This window comes from Miniopterus natalensis, chromosome 18 (assembly GCF_054644295.1).
Source record: "Miniopterus natalensis isolate mMinNat1 chromosome 18, mMinNat1.hap1, whole genome shotgun sequence".
NCBI classification, from domain to species: domain Eukaryota; kingdom Metazoa; phylum Chordata; class Mammalia; order Chiroptera; family Miniopteridae; genus Miniopterus; species Miniopterus natalensis.
Window position 1 is genome coordinate 36,285,948 of NC_142098.1, and position 18,783 is coordinate 36,304,730.

The window sequence follows — 18,783 nt, forward strand, 5'->3', positions numbered from 1 at the left end:
CTGACCCTCCAGCCCACTGGGCCACACCGGCGGGGCTGTGGCGGCTTCTGATCAGGAGGAATATCTTGGCTGCGGAGGCACCCGCCCGGGAAGCGAGGGGTCCCGTCCCACCCCAGCCCCCCCTGCCCAGGGTTCTGGTGCTGGGGCGACAAGTCCCCACAACTGGGCTGTGACAAGTAGGGACCGAGGCGGAGGCTGCTGGAGGCCCGCGCGGGCCTCCTGGGGCCCCTCCCTCGGAGCTTCAGCCTCGGGGGAGCAGCTTGGAAGAAGCTCGAGCGCGGGTGGGGGGGGGAGCTCAGTGGTCCCGCATCAGGGTCAGAGCCGGGGGAGGGGCGGCTGTCCCCCAGACACACGTGCTGCGGAGGCGCTTCCTCTGCTAAGCCCGCCCACCCGGCCCCACCTGGCTCCCCCCGTCGCCCGCCCTGGTCATTCCCGGGACCAGCCCGCGCAGGCTCCAGCCCCCCTAGACGTTTCCAGGGGCTTTTCCACGCAGCGGCCTCTCGCCTCGTGCTGTGGACTCTCCTGAAACCCCGAAGCGGCAGGGGCAGGCCTTCCGCTAAGAGGGCCCCGCTGGGCGCGGCAGCCGGGCTCTCCGCTCGGCCTCTCCGGGCGCCGCCCAGCCCAGCACAAGGGGCACACGCTGCAGGTCGCTCAGGAGCTCGTGCTGGGCGGCTCCCGGCAGGGCACAGGCGGGGCACCGGCAGCGGCGGCTTTGCACCTCCCAGGAGGCCCCAGGGCCGCTGCATCCCCACAGAGGCACCTAAGCTGCGGACTGGGTGAGCACAAAGGCCCACTGAGGCCAGTCCCGCTCCTTAGGGCCGGCACGTGGGCAGCAGCCCTCTCCTGCCGTCACAGCTGGTCCCCATGACCAATCTCCCTGAGCGTGACCCCTTCCCAGTGACGTCAACAGCAATTAAGGCTCAACTACAACAGGACAGAGCACGTGGCCCACCCGGCACACCTGGAGCGCCCAGCTCAGGTAAGGGGGGGGCCGGGCCACCGGGCCCTGCAGGGCACCTGCTGCACAAGGCCACTCTACCAAGCCAGGAGACAGCAGTTCCACCCAATACACAGAAACAAAACTCTGACCCAGACAGCGAGCTGGCTGGATCTCAAGGTCATTATGCTGAGTGAAAAAAGCCCATCTAAAAGCTTACACACTGTATGATTCCATTTATATAACATTAAAAGTTTTTAAAATTGAGTTTTTAGTGATAGGGAGAGAAACATCGATGTGATAAACACTGATCGGCTGCCTCCCACAAAGTGCCTTGACAGGGGACCGAGCCCACACACACCCACGGAAGATGCTCCAAGAGAGCCACACTGGTCAGGGCCATTTATATATCTTTTAAATAAAATGTCTGTGATTCAGAACTGATCAGTGGTTGCCAGGGGTGATGGATGGTGGCAAGGGAATGTGTGTGCTATAAAGGACACCCTGTGGGGATGGAACAGTTCTGTACTTGGATTGCAGTGGGGTTGCATGAAATTACATGTTCTAAAGTTGCATAAAAGTATACACAGCACACACAAATAAGTGCTTGTAAAACAGGTGAATTCGGAATAAATTCAGGGGTTATGGTGTCGATTTCCTGGTTTTGACATTGTACTGTGGGACATAAGGTGTTGCCACCAGGATAGTGTGAACAATTCCTGGCATCTCCCTGAACAATTTTGGAAACTGCCTATGTGTCCTGGCCAGTTTTGCTCAGTGGTTAGAGTGTCAGCCCAAGGACTGAAGGGTCCTGAGTTCTGGCCAAGGGCAGGTACCTCAGTTGCAGGCTCAGTCCCCGGCCAGACAGGGCCCGAGGAGGAGGCAACCAATCGATGTCTCTCTCACATCGGTGTTTCTCTCTCCCTCCCTTCCACTCTCTCCAAAAAGCAATGGAAAAATACCCTCAGGTGAGGGTTAGAAAAAAAAGAAATTGCCTATAAACCTATAATGATTTCAAAATAAGGTTTTAAAAATAATAGAACAATTTAAAATGTGTTTCTCTTTTGGATCTAGCAATCTCAATTACAGACATTTATCCCAAGGGGGAAAACAAAACAAATGCAAGAGGATGTAAACATTATTGTTCTTTGTGACACAATTTATATTGCTTAACGTTCGTTAGAAACAAAACAAGCATCCCCTAGTATGGAACTGATTAAATGAAAGGGTACATCCATTCAATAAATCTCTTAACGATGCCAATACTTACTGACAGGAAAATATGTTTTAAAATTTATGTTTTTATTGATTTTTAGAGGGAGAGTGATAAACATCGATGCGAGAAAAATATTGATTTGCTGCCTCCTGCACACCCCCTACTGGGGACTGAGCCCAAAACCTGGGCATGTACCCTGACCAGGAATTGAACTGTGACATCCTGGTTCCTGGGTTGATGCTCAGCCAATGAACAACCCTGGCTGGGCAATATGCTTTTTTATTAAGGGAACATAGTACTGAAGAAAAAATATGTTACAAGAGTATATAATGTATAATCTAATTTACAGAAAAAAATATGTATATATATAACTTTTAGTGTCCATGTACAGAGAAGCATCTAAAACAGTGCTGCCCAACAGGCCTGGGGTGACTGAAGTGTTTCATATCTGTGCTGTTGAATATGGTGCCTACCAACCATGTGACTGTGGAGCACTTGAGAAATGTGGTGTGACTGAGGAAATACTTTTAATTTAAATTTGAAGTGACACATAGCCAGTGGCTACCATATTGGACAGTGCAGCTCTAGCCTATTGTTTCAAAAAACTTGCACTTTTAGGCCTAGTAACCATATGGCGTGATTTGTATGGTGTTAGAAGGTTCATTTCTTTTCCACGTGGGCACTTATTGGCACCCCCCCCTCCACTAGCACTGCAGTAGCTCCCTGGTTGTGCATCAGGATGGCCGCCCGACGTGAGCTCCATTGCTCCACTGGTCCGCTGCCCATCACTACGCGTTACCACTGTTTCAATAACTGATTTCATAAGAAGTTTGATTTTTGACAGCATAATACATTGTGTAGCTGCTCTAGATTCTTTTCTATTCTTGGCCCTTTAAATGTCTATATACATTCTAGGATCCAAAATCCCTGCCTGGTTATTTATTGGGATTGTACTGCAGCTATAGGCCAAACTGGAGATTTGGTATCATTTTAGTAAGTCTGTCATTCATTTAAGTCTGTTTTGTTTTCCGTGTAGAAAATATTTATTTTATTACACTCAGTCCCAGGTATCTGATACTTTTAATTTCTTTATATTCTTTCAATTCTCATTCTCATTCTAGTTGTTGCTAATATATAGGAATGCCATTCAATATTTTCATATCGGCATTGTATGTTGTGGCCTAAATTTACTAATTTAAATGTCTTATTTGTAGATTCTTTTGGAATCTCTACATACATACACAATGATGTCACCTGTAAATTTTAAAAAATTTTTTATTAAATTTATTGGGGTGACAATGGTCAATATGAACATATAGGTTTCAGGTGTGGGTTTCTATGTTACAAGATCTGTGTGCCCACCACCCAAAGTCATATCTTCTCCCGTCACCATATATTAAGACCCCCTTCTCTCCCCACCCCCTTCCCTCTGGCAATCACCACACTGCTTTGTGTCCATAAGTTTCAGTTTTATATCCCACATATGAGTGAAATCACATGGTTAACTTTTTCTCTTATTTCACTTAGCATAATATTCTCAAGGTCCATCCATGTTGTTGCAAATGGCAGTATTTCATGTCATCTGTAAATTGAAAGGTTAAAGTCAATGGTTCATGGGCAGGCTAAAGAGCCACCTCAGATGGTGGATAAAGGAAAATAGAACTTATTTAAGAAAAAGGGGGTGGGGGATGGGGACATAAAGCGATGGGCTACACAGGTTCTTGCTTTCACGGTTTTGCCCCTTGCTAAGCTTCTGGCGCATTCTGCCCTGGTGAGTTTCTGTACCTGGCCCATCGTCCTTGTTCTGGCCATGTCTGTCTAACATTATGAGTTTTCCTTCTTTCTACTTCTTACACCTTGTTTAATTGTTGCTTTCTTGCAGTAGCTAACATTTGTAGTCATAGATAGAATGTGGTAATAGGCATTCTTGTGTTATTCTTGATCTCGGGATTCCTTTTGGTGTGGAACTATAAGAACCATGTTTGCAGTGCTTGTGTGCGTGTCATCTGTTGGACTAGTGAGACGAAGGTCTGGGGGGAGGGCCACTGTGAGCGAGGTAGTTTCCACTGCTTGACATGCATTCAGTCATTTACTCATAACATCCCAGAATTAGCCTCACTTTACAATGAAGGAACAGAGGCAGAGGCAGGTCCTTTACCCGTGTAAGGAAACACACTGTAAAGTGATCACACCAAGGTCTAAGCCTCAGCAGTCTGATTCCATATTTATTCCCTTGGGCACATGGGAACCCATGCCCAGGCGGTGTCACTGGAGAATTCCACCAAACATCTGGAGAAGAACAAGTGCCATTCTACACAATTTGGGCCAGAAAATAGAAGAGGCCAGTATTATACCAAAACTAGACAGAAAAAAAAAGCGAAAAAGAGGAAGCATTTGAGATCTTGCCCTTCCTTCCCAGCCCATGTTTGGCTCAAATAAACTCTTACAAAAAACCTCAAAAAAAAAATTAAAAATATAAAAAGAAGAAAACAACTACTACAGAATGACAAACTGAAGTAATCACAGAAATCTGATTATTAATTTAGTTAGGAATGATAATGGTATTGTGGTTTTGTAAAAAAAATAAAAATCTGTATTTAAGGAGCTACCTATTGATGTGAAATGATGGGTCACTGGTTTGCTCTGAATTATTTCCGCATTTAAGATAAGATGAGAAAGGCATGACAGACTAAGTGAATGTGGCAAAACCTTGCTAACTGGTGAATCCGGGGGATGGATCTGTGAGGGGGATTCGTATTTTCTCTGAGTATTTTTGAAATTGTCATAATTAAGAATTTTGACAATCTGTTCAAGTCCTGCTACTTGTGTGAACTAGGGCAATGGATTTAACCTCCCCGAGCTGATTTCCCCAGGTTACAATGGGAATATCATCACTTACCTCACTGAGGTTTAAATGCAGTGAGAATGGTGGCCCTGCAACGTCCTTCAGTGGATGCTAAGCTCCCCTCATGGGAGAGACATATCCATCTCTGAGACTGCACAAGGTGTTTAACAAAGAAAGGAAATCTCACTTCCCTGGAATTTGTTGAACTGTCCTTTGGATCAGGAGAAGGCAAATACGACAGAAGAGAATCCAGAATGCCAGGTCTGCCTGACCTTCCTGGACCAGTCAGTCTGGGCACAAGCTGGTATGGCAACTGTAATTAAGCAACTGTGACTACTGGCTCCTCTGTACCCGAACCATTTCCCCACACACCCTTCTCCTTGATGATATCCTGATCTTTCTTTTCATCCTCAGTAGACCGCTCCCCACCTCTCACAACTCATTTTCACCTCTCCTCACTTTTGAATCAAATGCTCCATGTTCTTTTGCTTTTCTGTCTCCCCAGTGCAGTCACACTACCTAGACCCTAATAACCAGGACAGGAAGTTCCAGAATTACTGATTTGGAAAGAAATCTCAGGAAGGATTCTTATTGATAGGGTTACCTGATTTGAATTTTAAAAGAAAGACATATTCATGTCTCGATGAGACCTGTTGCCTAAAGGGCTCCCCAAACTCATTCTATTCAGCAAGGATTCTACCCTCCTGAACCCCAATGATTCCAGTACCATTCACTGTACAGACTACACAACAGAACATGGTGCTCTCTGCCCTGGAGGAGTTCACTGAGCTCTGCAGGTTAGAGAATTAACAGCATTAGCCACATCTAATCAGCTTTAAATCCCTATTTCATTTTTTAAAAAAAGATTTTTAATGTTTACCAGAAGATATGTTTATTTCTAGAGAGAGGAAAGGAGACGAGAGAGAGAGAGAGACAGTGATGTGCGACGAAACACAGCTCGGTTGCCTCCAGTACGTGCCCCAACCAGGGATGGAACCTGCAACCCAGGTATGTGCCCTGTCTGTAAAAAACTCAACTTATACCTGAATTCTTAAAACACAACATTTTATATATAATCTCTGCTATGTAGATTACATGATGAAACTTAGAAGTCTAAGTTCTAAAGACCACTTTTATTACACTGATCACTTGCAGTGGACATACTGCCATGATGTACTCTATGATGAACCTGAAGACATGAACTCTTACTAAAGCTCTTACCAAATACAAAACATTTATAGGGTTTCTCTCTAGTACGGACTCTCTGATGAGCTTGAAGACTTGAGGTCTGACAGAAGCTCTTACCACACACAGCACATTTGTAGGGTTTCTCTCCAGTGTGGACTCGTTTACGGTCTTGAAGATATGAACTGGGATTAAAGCCCTTACCTTATGTCTCACATTGTTATGGCTCCTTTCCTGTGTGGACTCTGATGAACTTGCAGATTTGATGCCTGACGGAAGCACTCACTGCACATGCCAAATTTATAGGTTCCTCTCCTGTGTGGATCCTTTGATAAACATAACAATATGAGCCGCACATGAACCTTTCCAACAATATGAGCTGCACATGAACCTTTCCAACATTCTACACATCTGTAGGGTTTCTCTCCAGTGTGGATTCACTGATGGGCCTGAACATGTGAACTCCTACTGAAGCCCTTCCCACACACAGCACATTTGTAGGGTTTTTCTCCAGTGTGGACTTGTTGTTCTTAAAGATGTGAACTGCAACTAAAGCCTGTACCACATGTCTCACATTTCTATGGCTTCTCCCCAGGGTGGACTCCCTGATGAATTTGAAGACTTGAGGTCTGAATTAAGCTCTCACCACTCACAGCACATCTGTAGGGTTTGTCTCCTGTGTGGACTCTCTGATGGCCTTGAAGATGTGACCTCCAACTGAAGCTCTTTCCACATACAGCACATTTGTAAGGTTTGTATCCTGTGTGGACTCGCTGATGGCCTTGAAGATGCGATCTCTGACTGAAGTTCTTACCACACAGAGCACATTTGTAGGGTTTCTCCCCAGTGTGGATTCGCTGATGAACTTGAAGACTTGTGGGATGACTGAAGCTCTTCCCACACACAGCACATTTGTAGGGTTTCTCCCCAGTGTGGACTCGCTGATGAGCTTTGAGACTTGAGATCCGACTGAAGCTCTTTCCACACACAGCACATTGGTAGGGTTTCTCTCCTGTGTGGATCCTCTTATGAACATGAAGACATGAGCTCCTCTTAAAGCCTTTCCCACACTCTTCACATATGTAGGCTTTCTCGGCAGTGTGGATTTGCTCATGGTACTGAAGTCGTGACCTCCAACTGAAGCTCTTCCCACACACAGAACATTTGTAGGGTTTCTCTCCTGTGTGTACTCGCTGATGGGTTTGAAGTCGTGAGTTCCAACTGAAGCTCTTGCCACAAACAGCACATTTGTAGGGTTTCTCCCCTGTGTGGATTCGCTCATGGTATTGAAGATGTGACCTCCAATTGAAGCTCTTCCCACACTCAGCACATTTGTAAGGTTTGTCTCCAGTGTGGGCTCGCTGATGGTTATGAAGAAGTGAACTCTGACTGAATCTCTTCCCGCAGACAGCACATTGGTAGGATGTGTCTCCTGTGTGGACTCCCTGACGAACTAGAAGAGTTGAGGTGTGACTGAAGCCTTTCCCACACACACATCTGTAGGGTTTCTCTCCTGTGCTGACTCTCTGAGGAATTTGCAGCTGTGAGCTTTGACTGAAGTCATCACCACACTCATCATTCCTATTGCATTTCTCTTCTGTGAGAACACTTTGATGAGTGCAAAGCACGGAACTATAACTCACGCCTTCGCCACACTCACTACACATATGGGCTTTTGTTCCTAGGTGCAACTGCTGATGAACTTCAAGACTGGGGGCAAGGCTGAAGCCTTTTCCATTCCCATCAGAGGTTTGCCCTCCTGAGTGGATTATACTATGCTGGAATGATTTCTTCATGAAATCTTTTCCACAGTTCTTGTGGATATAAGACTTCTTGCCTTCGTGTACTTCCTGATCATCACCATGGTCATGAGAAGTCCTTATAACACAAGGATCACACTTGCACAGTTCACATTTCCTATCAATCTTCTGACACCTACTCTGATAATTCTGTGACTCTCTCAGATACATTTTCTTCCAGAAATCCCAGGTGGTCTTAATTGGAAACTCTTGACATTTTATACTATTGGAACTTCGAACTTCCCCTGGAAGCTTTATTATACAGTTCTCATCTTCAGAAACTTGAGTAGATTCTGCTGTCCACAAGAGACAGAATGAATCACCTTGTTTTGGCAAATCAGACTTCTTGCCTTGCAGATTTATTATCACATCTTGATTTCTGGTTAACTTACTTATAAGTTGTTCCCATATTTGCCACCACAAAAAGTCTTCCTGAAAAAGGTACCTTAATCCAACTACTTGAAGAGTCCCTATCTCACTTTTATTCCAATGTCCTGGAACAATAAAGAGAATTCAGAGATGAATATGAGGACAAATTAATTTCTGTTCACAGATAATTAATTTGGCTGAATTTTCTGATGAATATGAATGGATACTGTTATCTTCCAGGTTTTGTACATATATATTTGTACATATAAAAGGTGACACAGTAGTCAGCATACAGGATGGTCCCCAATGATCCTGCCTCCTGATGTCCATATCCTATCAAATTCCTTCCCAATTATATAAGGATTGGCCTGTGAAGCCAACAGAATATGGCAGAAGCGAGAATACATCACTTCCAAGGTTAGGTCATAAAAGACACTGGGGTTTCTGCCTTCTACTCTCTTAGGTGTAACTGGCTGGGGGAAACCCGCTGTAATGTTTTGAGGACACTCAGGCTGCTCAAGGGAGAGGCCCACTGGCAAGTGCCTGAGACCTTCTGCCAACATCCAGGTGAATGAGTCCACCTTGGAAGTGATACTTCAGTCCCATTGAGCCTTCAAAGGCCTGAAGCTCTGCTGGACTCCTTGACAGCAACTTTATGAGATCCTGACCCACATCACCCAGGTAAGCTGCCTCTAGGTTCTTAACTCACAGAGGTATTAAGTAAATGCGTAAGCTGCTAAGTTTAAGAGTAGTTTGTTATATAAATAGCTAATACAAGTACCATAAAAATTATAATTAAGTTAGACATTTGTCAGAAGAGCAGCAATGTCCTGAAATAATCCTTTAGTGACACTCGTTTTTCCTCCACTTGTCAGCTGTCTCCAGAGGAGTGAGGACACTCAGATCCACCTGGCATCATTCTCTATAAGCTTTTGTTTACAAGGATCCTCAAGGGAGAAGAAACAATTTAGTTTGTGCATCTGTGGAGTTAAAATAGGCCTCAAGGACATTCTTCATAAAGGAAGCAGAGCAACTAGATGAACAGACAAAATGAGAAATCTTGGGATATTCTGCTATTGCCAAAAAGAACTTTGAATAAAGGGAGCTGTAGGTAGAATATGCTCTAAGATTTGTTCAGCTTCCTGAGGGGTGTCAGTTACAGTGGTGCATCCATTTGTAAAAACTCATCAAATTGCGTGCTTAGGATGTGCACATGTAAATGCTACCTCAATAAAAAGAACTTAAATAAGTCATTTCACTACCTGAAAATTCATGGAGGTGTACATATATAATCTATGCAGTTTTCTGTAAATATTTCAATTAAAATGTTGGCCCAAATTAAAAAATAGTAAAGATTTTCTCAAGAACACAAAGCAGCCCTGGCCAGGTAGCTCCGTAGGTTAGAGCATTACCCAATACACCACAGTTGTGAATTAGAAACACAGAACACATATAAGAATCAACCAATGAAAGCCCAAATAAGTGGAACAACAAATCGATATTTCTTTCTCCCTCTCCCTCTCCCTTCTGCTCTAAAATCAATCTAAGACTAAATAATAAAAAAGAATTTCCTTCCTTTAAAAAAATAGAATTTTATTTTATTTTTAAAGGCAAAGCAGTTGGGAAGCTACCTGGCAAGAAATAAACAGACAACAGTTGTCACTAGCATGGTAATTCTTAAGGCAAGTATGTACAGAAATGTAAGGGAGCGAATCAAATGGAGCTGGATCCAACCTTTCTGACTGTGAAAACAGTACACAGCATGAAGACACAAGAACAGAAATGATCAAAGGACTGAGAGGACTTTCCCCACTACTCACAGCAGGCATGGCCTCATCTATCAGATTAGCGGCTAGATTTTCCTGTTATTTTCTTTGCCTATTTGATTTAGTTTTTTATTTCTGGTGCTTCTATCCAATAGGGATGACTGAAATTACTGTATTTTAGTCTGGGTTTACCTGAAGGATATACAGAGTAGGGATAAATGAAGGGAGAATGCACCACTGTAACTCACACCCCTCAGGAAGCTCAGGAGTGTAGAAAAGCAAGAAATGAAGAGAAGGCAGGGAGGGTGTCACTGGGTAAGTGGATGGGCCACTGCTCACAATGATCATGCTGTTTTGATTTACTCACAGTTTTGGTTACACTATGTGGGTCCAAGAAGGAGCTATGCTATCTTTATTCTATTTCATTCCATACAATAAAGACGTGACTCACCAACTGATTTTACACCCCACCAAGATGTTGCGACTGCAATTTGCAAAATATTGGAAAGGTATAGACAAGATATCCCACAGGACTTAGGAAATGCAGATTCCCAGGTTTGGGGACACATTTCAAGAGTACCAATGTCTTGAACATTTGAAATCAAAATACTCCTGAAAGCTGACTTCAGTCAGGGAGGGCGCCTGTCCTCACCCACGGAAACCAGGTTCCAGAAGTTCTCCAGCATCACGTCTTGGTACAGCTTCCTCTGGGATGGGTCCAGCAGCCCCAGCTCTTCCTCTGTGAAGACCACAGCCACGTCCTTGAAGGTTACCGCCTCCTACGACACCAAACACAGGCAACCTCAATCTTATGACCAATGACCACTGGGAGAGGGGCAGCGCTGAGTGGGCAGAGAGGATGGGTGGGAAGCTGTTCTGGATTCTGAGGGCCTTGAGTCTACCTTATGTAGTTTCTTACTTTTTCCATTCCAGCATGTCAGTTCCATACACTGATTTTCCACAGTCCCATCCAAAGGCCCTGTTCATTTCACCTGGTGTCACTTGTGCTACTGGATTCCTACCGTAAGCACCCTGGAACTGTAAGTCTTGAATCACGGGGGATATTCATTTTCTAAGTTGAGTAATACTACCAAAGTGTTCCAGAAATATTAGGCCAATTTACTCTCAGCAGGGTCTGGTAGCTTTTATCTTTCCTTTCTCACACACACATTCACTACGCCTGGGTACTGTCATTTTTTTACAATATCACCAACCAAGAGGTCACCGTTCCTGAGGAGCTTTAAAATTGGTCCACTGTGCTCTCAAGGCACATGCCATCTACCTGTGACACTATGACAGTATTCAATGTGTCTGATAGTGTTCGTGCCAGAATACCTCAGTTCAAATCCCAAAGCTATGCCTCTCCCAAACTGAATGACTTTAGACAGACAAATGTGACAACTCAAAAATAACGATAAAAAAGACACTATTAAGGCAACCACAGAAGGGAAGAGAGTTACTCACAGTACATGTACATGACAGAGGATGTGAACTCACAATATGTCAAGAATTCAGTCATTAACAATAGAAAGTAGAAGCCCATTCTTAAGATGGACAAACGACTTCAACAACTTTTCCAAAAGGATATATAGATGGTGAAAGTGCACGTGAGAAAGTTTCCAACATCATTATGCATGAGGGAAATACAAATAATACTCACAGTGACATGTCACTCATTAGAATGGCAGAAATACAAAACTATCTCCCGTCCAACAATGGCAAAGATGGAGACCAACTGGAACTCTCAGACGCTGTGGTGAGCTGTAAAATGGCAACACCCCTTCGGACAACTGCTTACGTTCATCTATCCTACGGACTCATTCCACTTCTAGATGTCTACCCTGGAGATACGAAAACCTATGTCCACAAGAAGACCTGCACAAGAATGCTCACAGGACCTCATGCACATCAGAGGCTGCAAAATAACCCCAATGTCCTTCAAAAGGGGAATTTTGTCTATCCTTCCAAAGGATAAACACTGCCACATATTCACAAAATGTCATACAACTCAACAATAAAAAGGAATAATGTAGTGATACATACCACATAGATGAATCTAAAAAACATTATGTTGAGTGAAAGAAGCCAGGTACAAGAGTACATACTGTACATACTGTATGAATTCATTAAGTATATTAAACTTGAAAACAAGTAAACTAATCGTGTGATGACAGATCAGAACAGCAGATCCCTCCCAGGGGTAGAAAACTGAGTTGAAAGGCTGTGCGATATGAGAGAACACAGGCACCTTCCCAAGCTCCCCCAACCCCACGCCACATGCTGTGGGAATATAATAAATGTCATCTGTAAGGGTACCACCATGGGACCTTGGGAACCTGGCCATTTCCTTGGGCAAGGAACGGCCAAAAAGAAACATTTCTTGATGTGGCCCCAGGTTGTAAACACTATTACCCTGTTTGCTTTCTTTCCTGTACTCTATATAACCCTGACTGAGAAAACCTGTGTTGTAGAGACTTCACTGGCAGCTGCCTTCCTCCCCAAAGCCTGTGCACAAAACTCCTAATAAACTCATGTCTTTTGCAGCCAGTCCAAGACTCAAGAGAGGACTTTTGGGGGTAATGTAAATGTTCTATTTCTGGTTTGGGGAGGTGGGCTAATGTAATTATTCAGCTTTGAAAATGGGGTATACCACTGTCACTGACCTGACACTCAAGATCTGTAACTTTTGTAAGTAAATTATATTTCATTTTTAAAAGCCTATGCAAAAGTGTTATAAATCAAAACAACATTTGTTCAGAGGCACAGTAAAGTGCATGCTTCTTTGTGGCTTCTGAAGTTCACACACAAAAAAGAGAAACCCTTCTGAGACAAGTATATAAACAAATGCGGAATCACAAAAAACTCAAGTGACAGCATTAAGTGAGAACATTAGGTTGAAAATCATACATATGCTGTGGTTGTAACTATACAAAATAGAGCATGGGGAAAATAGCAGTTATAGCAGTGTAGTAATCTGGCTCTTAAAACTTTTTTTATATCTATGAAGTTCTGCACCATTATTTGTGAAATGAAGATGATAAAATAAAACCAAAACTATACACCAACTCCAAAGACAAAAACAGAGACGCCGATATAAAAGCTAGTAACCGGCATGTAACAAAATCCTGGTCTTTATCTTTCCCAAGCAAGAGGGAAAAACGTGTCTAATCTTTGAGGCAATTCTAAGCAATAAAAATCAAAACTCAGCTCACCTGGAACTGGGTCATTTTCTCCTGCTCCTGCTGGGGAGGCACAGCGTCCTGGGAAGGCAGAGTGGCAAAGGAGAAAGAAGCCATGAGACACGGGCCCTGGCACACAGGCTGCTCTGTGAATTATAAAATGTGACCCCTCCCTCTGGCCACAGCAGTAGCCTCTCAGCCAGGGCCCTTGTACAGGGAACAACCTGCCGGACTAGTCCCCTGAAGCTCCCGAGGTCACCATTCTCATCCTGGGTGTCGTGGGACATGAAAGGCAGTGGCATGTCCTGGCCATGACCACGAGAGGAAACCCTGAGGCCAAACGGTCTGGGTGGGGCATGTCACCAGGATTCCACTATTGATTCTTCCGACCCACTAGCTCTTGGTGCCTATTCCCACACCTATCGAATGGGGAGAATCCATTACCCAGCTCACAGCGTTGTTAAGACGTTTCCGTGAATCTATTCAAACAAGCAAGCAGAGCCTAGAGCTACCCACGTTCACGGGACTGCCAGCCTCGGGCAGAAGTAGTTTAGTAGGAGCGAGAGCAACGCGTCTGCTTCTCAAAGCCTGGGAGCAACACCCGATCATAACGTCCAATCCCCGGGCGCTGGCCCTACATTTGCTGCACTCTCCTGCTCTGCTCAGTAATGGACTTTTGCAAGGAGACCAGACGTTTCACAGTATTTAGTAAGAGAAAGCAAGTGGGTCTGGGGAGCCTGGCTAGCGTGGCACCTGCCCACCACCTGCCTGCTGCCTGCCACCTACTCTGAGAAGCCTTCCATCACCCGGGCATCCCTGCCCCCATAGAGGAGAGGGTCAGCAACTGTTTTGCCTGTGAGATGATAAACACATCTTTATCCTTAGCACCTAGAGGAGAGGGAGTACTCAAAACCCATGGAATCCAAGGATGGCTGAAAACACACTCTGCTGGGCAGCCTGGGAAGGACTGGACTAGACAACCTGGGGCGGGGGGTGTTCCTTGGAGCTGCGCGATTCTGAGCCTGAAGCCCCCAGCTGGGAGGAGGGGAGGAGGCGCTGTGTCTTCCTACTTCCCATTTTACTTGCTTTGCTCCAACGCGATGAAGGTCATCCTTAAAAGTGACACATTCAGAAGGTCACCCAGGTGGGAAGCTCCCCGTGCCTAGACAGGCAAAACTGGTGCTGCACCTCCCCACAGGGTGACCTTTCATATAACGGGGTCATCGGTTTAGACTACCCCCCCTAACCTTTCCTCTCCAAAGATCACATCTAAGCCTCTGCCCTATTTTAGCTCCAGGCCAAGAAAAGTGCAAACCAGGCCTGGGAGGCCAGGGCCAGCTGCAACGAATAAGACCCCTGCACTCGCGCGGACCAATCAGTGGAGACCAGGTTACTGGAAGGGGAAGCCCCGGAATATCTGATGAATATTCTACTGAGATCCTCCCCTGGGACCTCCCCTAAAACTCCCGCCTTTGGAAAGCAGATAAAACCCCTCAACACAAAGGCAGCCAGCCCTGCCTCACTTTGGAGCACACCCACACCTTATGTCAGGCGTGAACTTTCTATGTTCCGTCCCCTAAACTCCCACTGACCCCAGCTTTAATAAACGGCACCTGGACTCTCCTGTCCTGAAATCTTTCCTTCACCAAGTCAAGCCCCACACAGTACCGGCTGGCCGGACGGTGACCTGCCCCATCTATCTCCCTCTGGTGACAGTGCTATTAATTCCACTCTAGGCAGCAGAAGCAGAGAAATTAAATAACTCTACAAAGATATCAGTAGAAAGCGGTAGAGCGAGCGGAAGTACGAGAGACCCGCAAACCTGGAATCCGGACCCGGCCCGCCCCCAACTCCACGCGGGAACCAGGCGCAAACCTGCCCTCCGCCGCTTCTGTCCCCCGACAGCGAGGAAGGCACCTGCGGGTCCCACGCCCAGGCAAGAGAGGAGGGGGCCCGGGGAGGGGGGCCGCACGCCCTCACCCGCTAAAAGGGGCTGAGACTCCCCGAGCCGTTCTCCAGACTCCCCCAGCGAAACAAGCGCTGCAGCTCCTCGCTCTCGGAGCGGAAGTGGCTCCGCCTGCCCGGCGCCGCCGGACTACACTTCCCAGAATGCCCCGCAGGGAGCAGGGACATCAGGCTGTCGCTTCAGAAACACACAAAAGATGGTTCGGTTCAGTCTGTTCTCAGGCACCATCGGAGCTTGACCACTTTTTTAAATCTTTTCCTTTTTCTTAATTTTTAAAAATCACAGCACTAATAAGTGTGACTGAAAAATAATTGTGGCTGTGTCCTGGCAGTGATCTCAGTGGTTAGAGCACCGTCCCACCCACAGAAGGTTCAAGGGTTTGATTCGGGTCAAGGGTTTGCTTCCGATCTAGGGCTGGTACCTGGATTGTACATTGGATCCCAGGCCGCGGTGGGGTGCGGGGGTACCTGGGTTGCGGGTGGGATTCCCACCCCCTGGCCTTGCAGGAGCCAAGCAATGGAAGGTTCCTTTTTCTCTCTTTCCCTCTTCTCCCCTGCCCTGACCCTACAAGTCAATGGGGAAAATAGCCTCGGGCGAGGATTAACAAACAAAAGCAGTAACTGGCCGAGGATCTCCAAGTCTGTTGGATTTTGCTTCTGTCTGCTGCTTTTAGTCTCCTTGCGCCTGCATGCGTCCAGGGCTCTGACAGTTTATCTCTCGTGAGCTATTCATTCCGAAATGCTGGACACACAAAACGGAAAAGTAACCTTTTATCCACCCACAGGACAAATACCCAGTTTCTCACTTTTCTTAATTTTATCACTTATTTATTTATTGTAATCTTTACCCCAGGATATTTTTCACATTGGTTTTCCAGAGAGTGGAAGGAAGTGGGGGAGAGATGTGAGAGATGTGAGACACACCGATTGGTTGCCTCCCACACTTGCCCTGACCAGGGTCAGGGTTCAAACTTACAACCAAGGTAACTGCCCTTGCATGTCTCACAAGGTATCCCAACGTTAAGTGGGACATGACTGTAACAGTAATACCTTATATTTATAGCAAACTTACTATAAAACAGGTTCTAGGCTAAGTATTTCTATATAACTTATTTAATCGTCACAGAATTCACAGAGAGTAAGAATCTTCTAGAGTGTTGTAGATGCTTTATTATCTATTATCATTATACTCACGAGGTAAGGTACTATCGCTATTCCTGTTTCACAGATGAGAAAAATGGGGATCAGCAAAGAATATCATTTGTTGAAGAAAATATATTGAAAAGATGCAGAGTCAGGACCGAACGTGGGCAGCCTGACTAACCATGCGGTAAGCACTCTGTACACTGCCGGCCAAATGACATCAGCGGGCCCACAGACCAGAGGAACCCAAAGGAAATGAAGTTAAATGTCAACCATATGCCATTTACAAAAATAAATTAGTAATATTAGAGATTTAAAAATTTTAATGTATACATTGAAAAAACACACTTAGGTATCTTTGTGACTAAGGTTAGGATGAATAAAGCCTTTGAAACTAGCATTTTGTGACTAAATGCAACGAGGATGGACTATATTCACCCAATACATCATTTCCTCCTCCCTTTTACTGAGGAGGGAGATGGTGTTTACTCTGATGCCTACGGTGGTATTTCTAGGGAGAAAAGAAAACTCAACCCACCGGAAACCTGGTCTCATCCTTGCTGAGCTGGGAAAGGGCTGAGGCTTGAGAAGGCAGAGCTGGAAGGAGGGAAGAAGCCGTGAGGCGGGGGTTGGGCTGGGGTTGTTGGTTGCCTGCCTGTGCTCTGGTATCTACCTGGGCCTCCTTTCACCTGATGCGATTCCTCAGCCACCTTTTTCTCTCTCCACACCCTTCATTAACTCTCACCTCTTTCCCCAGGTCTTAACGTCAAAGTCTTCATGGTCTCCTCTCCCAAGTTCTGAGAGCAGTGGCCATTTTACTTACTTTCTGATCTTCCTAAGCCGGAAAAGCAGAAGATCCAGGCCTTCTTTGTTATTGAAACGCTCTAAGCTCTGAGGAGTGTCACACCCTCTGGATACCATTCATTCAGGGGACATCTACTGAGCAGCTGTAGGCAAAGACTCTGTTTTGAAGAGACTCACAGTCCCAAGAGCCAAGAATGTTGTAGATGGCTACGGACAGTCAGAGAACTGTTTGCAGGGAAGTCTCCTAGTGAGACACGGAGCCTCACAGAAGGATGCGGAGACCCCACAAACATATGGGATGTGTGTCCTGTGAAAGACAACTCGGAGTGTGAAAGCTTTAATAATGCAATACTGTGGGGGCTGCAAAAATAAAAAATAAACCACATCCCTGTCCTAAAGGATTCTAAAAATCATGATACAGTTTAGCAAATGTTTTCTAAATCTGAATTTATAACCTTTTTTGTTCCAGGCCTCCTTTGGCAGTCTGGTAATACTTATGGACTCCTACTCATAATAATGTTTTAAATGCATAAAACACACAGGATTACTTAAAAAACTAATTACACTGAAACACAACCTTCAAAACTATTAAAACACCAAGTATGTGCTTCTTTATTAACACATTAAATACCAAGAATGAATTAACTACTGTGATTTCAAAAAAATAAGTGTAAACAACGTTTTGAAAAATCTACATGAACTATGATATAAAAATATCTATGAGTTACTTGAAAAACAGTTACAGGTTCAGCTAATGCTATTGTGGTTTGTTGCGTACATTCAAAATGGAAGTGCAAATTTTTAGTTCAACTAGTATAAATTGGGACCTGCTGCATTATGTCCATTGAGTTCAAGTGCTCCTCTAAATGAAGCCTTCTCCTGCCACCATCTGACTCAATTAACCACTCTGGGACCCAGCAACACCTGGTTTAAATTGCTGGGTTTACCACCTTTCACATAGCCTGCCTGCCCTGTTAAAATCTCTAAATCAAGGAAATTGAGTCTTCTTTCTTTATCTTTCCCGTCTTGCACTGGCTTGGCACACCGCACACAGCAAATTCCATCAGCAAGATGTGATGCAGAGATGCTCTTGGCATCAGCTTGGAGTTAGCAGGTAGTGCAAAGAAAATGACCTTGAGCTGCCTCCAGCCTTGCCTGTTTTCTCTTGAGATCCAAGCCACAGAGCAAGTTCAGACAGATACACACACTTGACATCCACCCCAAGATCCTCCCTGGGTTCTACTGCTTCAGGAGCCCAAGTCTCCGCCTTTCCTCTTCCCATCTATCCCAGACCTGCATGAAAATAAATCAGCTGTGCAAAGATACGGGGTGATAAAGAGTACAGAGGGAAATGCAAGTGCAAAGGCTCTGATTTCTGGTTATAACATCTCCTGGCCAAGTGACACTTGCTAATTTCTTACTCTTTCTAAGGCTCTGTAATATGGGACTAAAAATATCAATGTTACTGAGCAAATTAAATATATTTACTCAATCAAATATTTATTGAGAGGCTACCATATGCCAGACACTGTTCCAGGTACTAAAGATACAGCAGTGAATGCCCTCAACATAGTA

The 18,783-nt window shown here is 45.1% G+C and overlaps 1 protein-coding gene and 1 long non-coding RNA gene across 2 annotated transcripts; one reads left to right on the plus strand and one right to left on the minus strand.

Moving 5' to 3' along the window:
• Positions 1–895: 895 nt before the first annotated feature.
• On the plus strand, positions 896–10,378 carry LOC107536791 (uncharacterized). The gene is made up of 4 exons (XR_015715995.1): positions 896–979; positions 6,779–6,934; positions 8,815–9,032; positions 9,227–10,378. It is a non-coding gene; the product is annotated as an uncharacterized LOC107536791 (long non-coding RNA).
• On the minus strand, positions 6,298–13,512 carry LOC107536789 (uncharacterized). Its single transcript, XM_016212628.2, has 3 exons — positions 13,330–13,512; positions 10,770–10,896; positions 6,298–8,476 (listed from the first exon to the last, which is right to left on the minus strand). Exons 1-3 carry the CDS (start codon positions 13,411–13,413, stop codon positions 6,762–6,764), a joined length of 1,926 nt encoding a protein of 641 aa, XP_016068114.2. The 5' UTR covers positions 13,414–13,512; the 3' UTR covers positions 6,298–6,761.
• Between the last annotated feature and the right edge of the window lie 5,271 nt (positions 13,513–18,783).

Coding starts and splice junctions, on each gene's coding strand:
- LOC107536789 (XM_016212628.2), bottom strand. CDS start 13,413: ATGGCTTCTTTCTCCTTTGCCACTCTGCCTTCCCAGGACGCTGTGCCT. Junction 10,897..13,329: donor AGAAAATGACCCAGTTCCAG/GTGAGCTGAGTT, acceptor TTGGTGTCGTAG/GAGGCGGTAACCTTCAAGGA. Junction 8,477..10,769: donor CTGGAACCTGGTTTCCGTGG/GTGAGGACAGGC, acceptor TTATTGTTCCAG/GACATTGGAATAAAAGTGAG.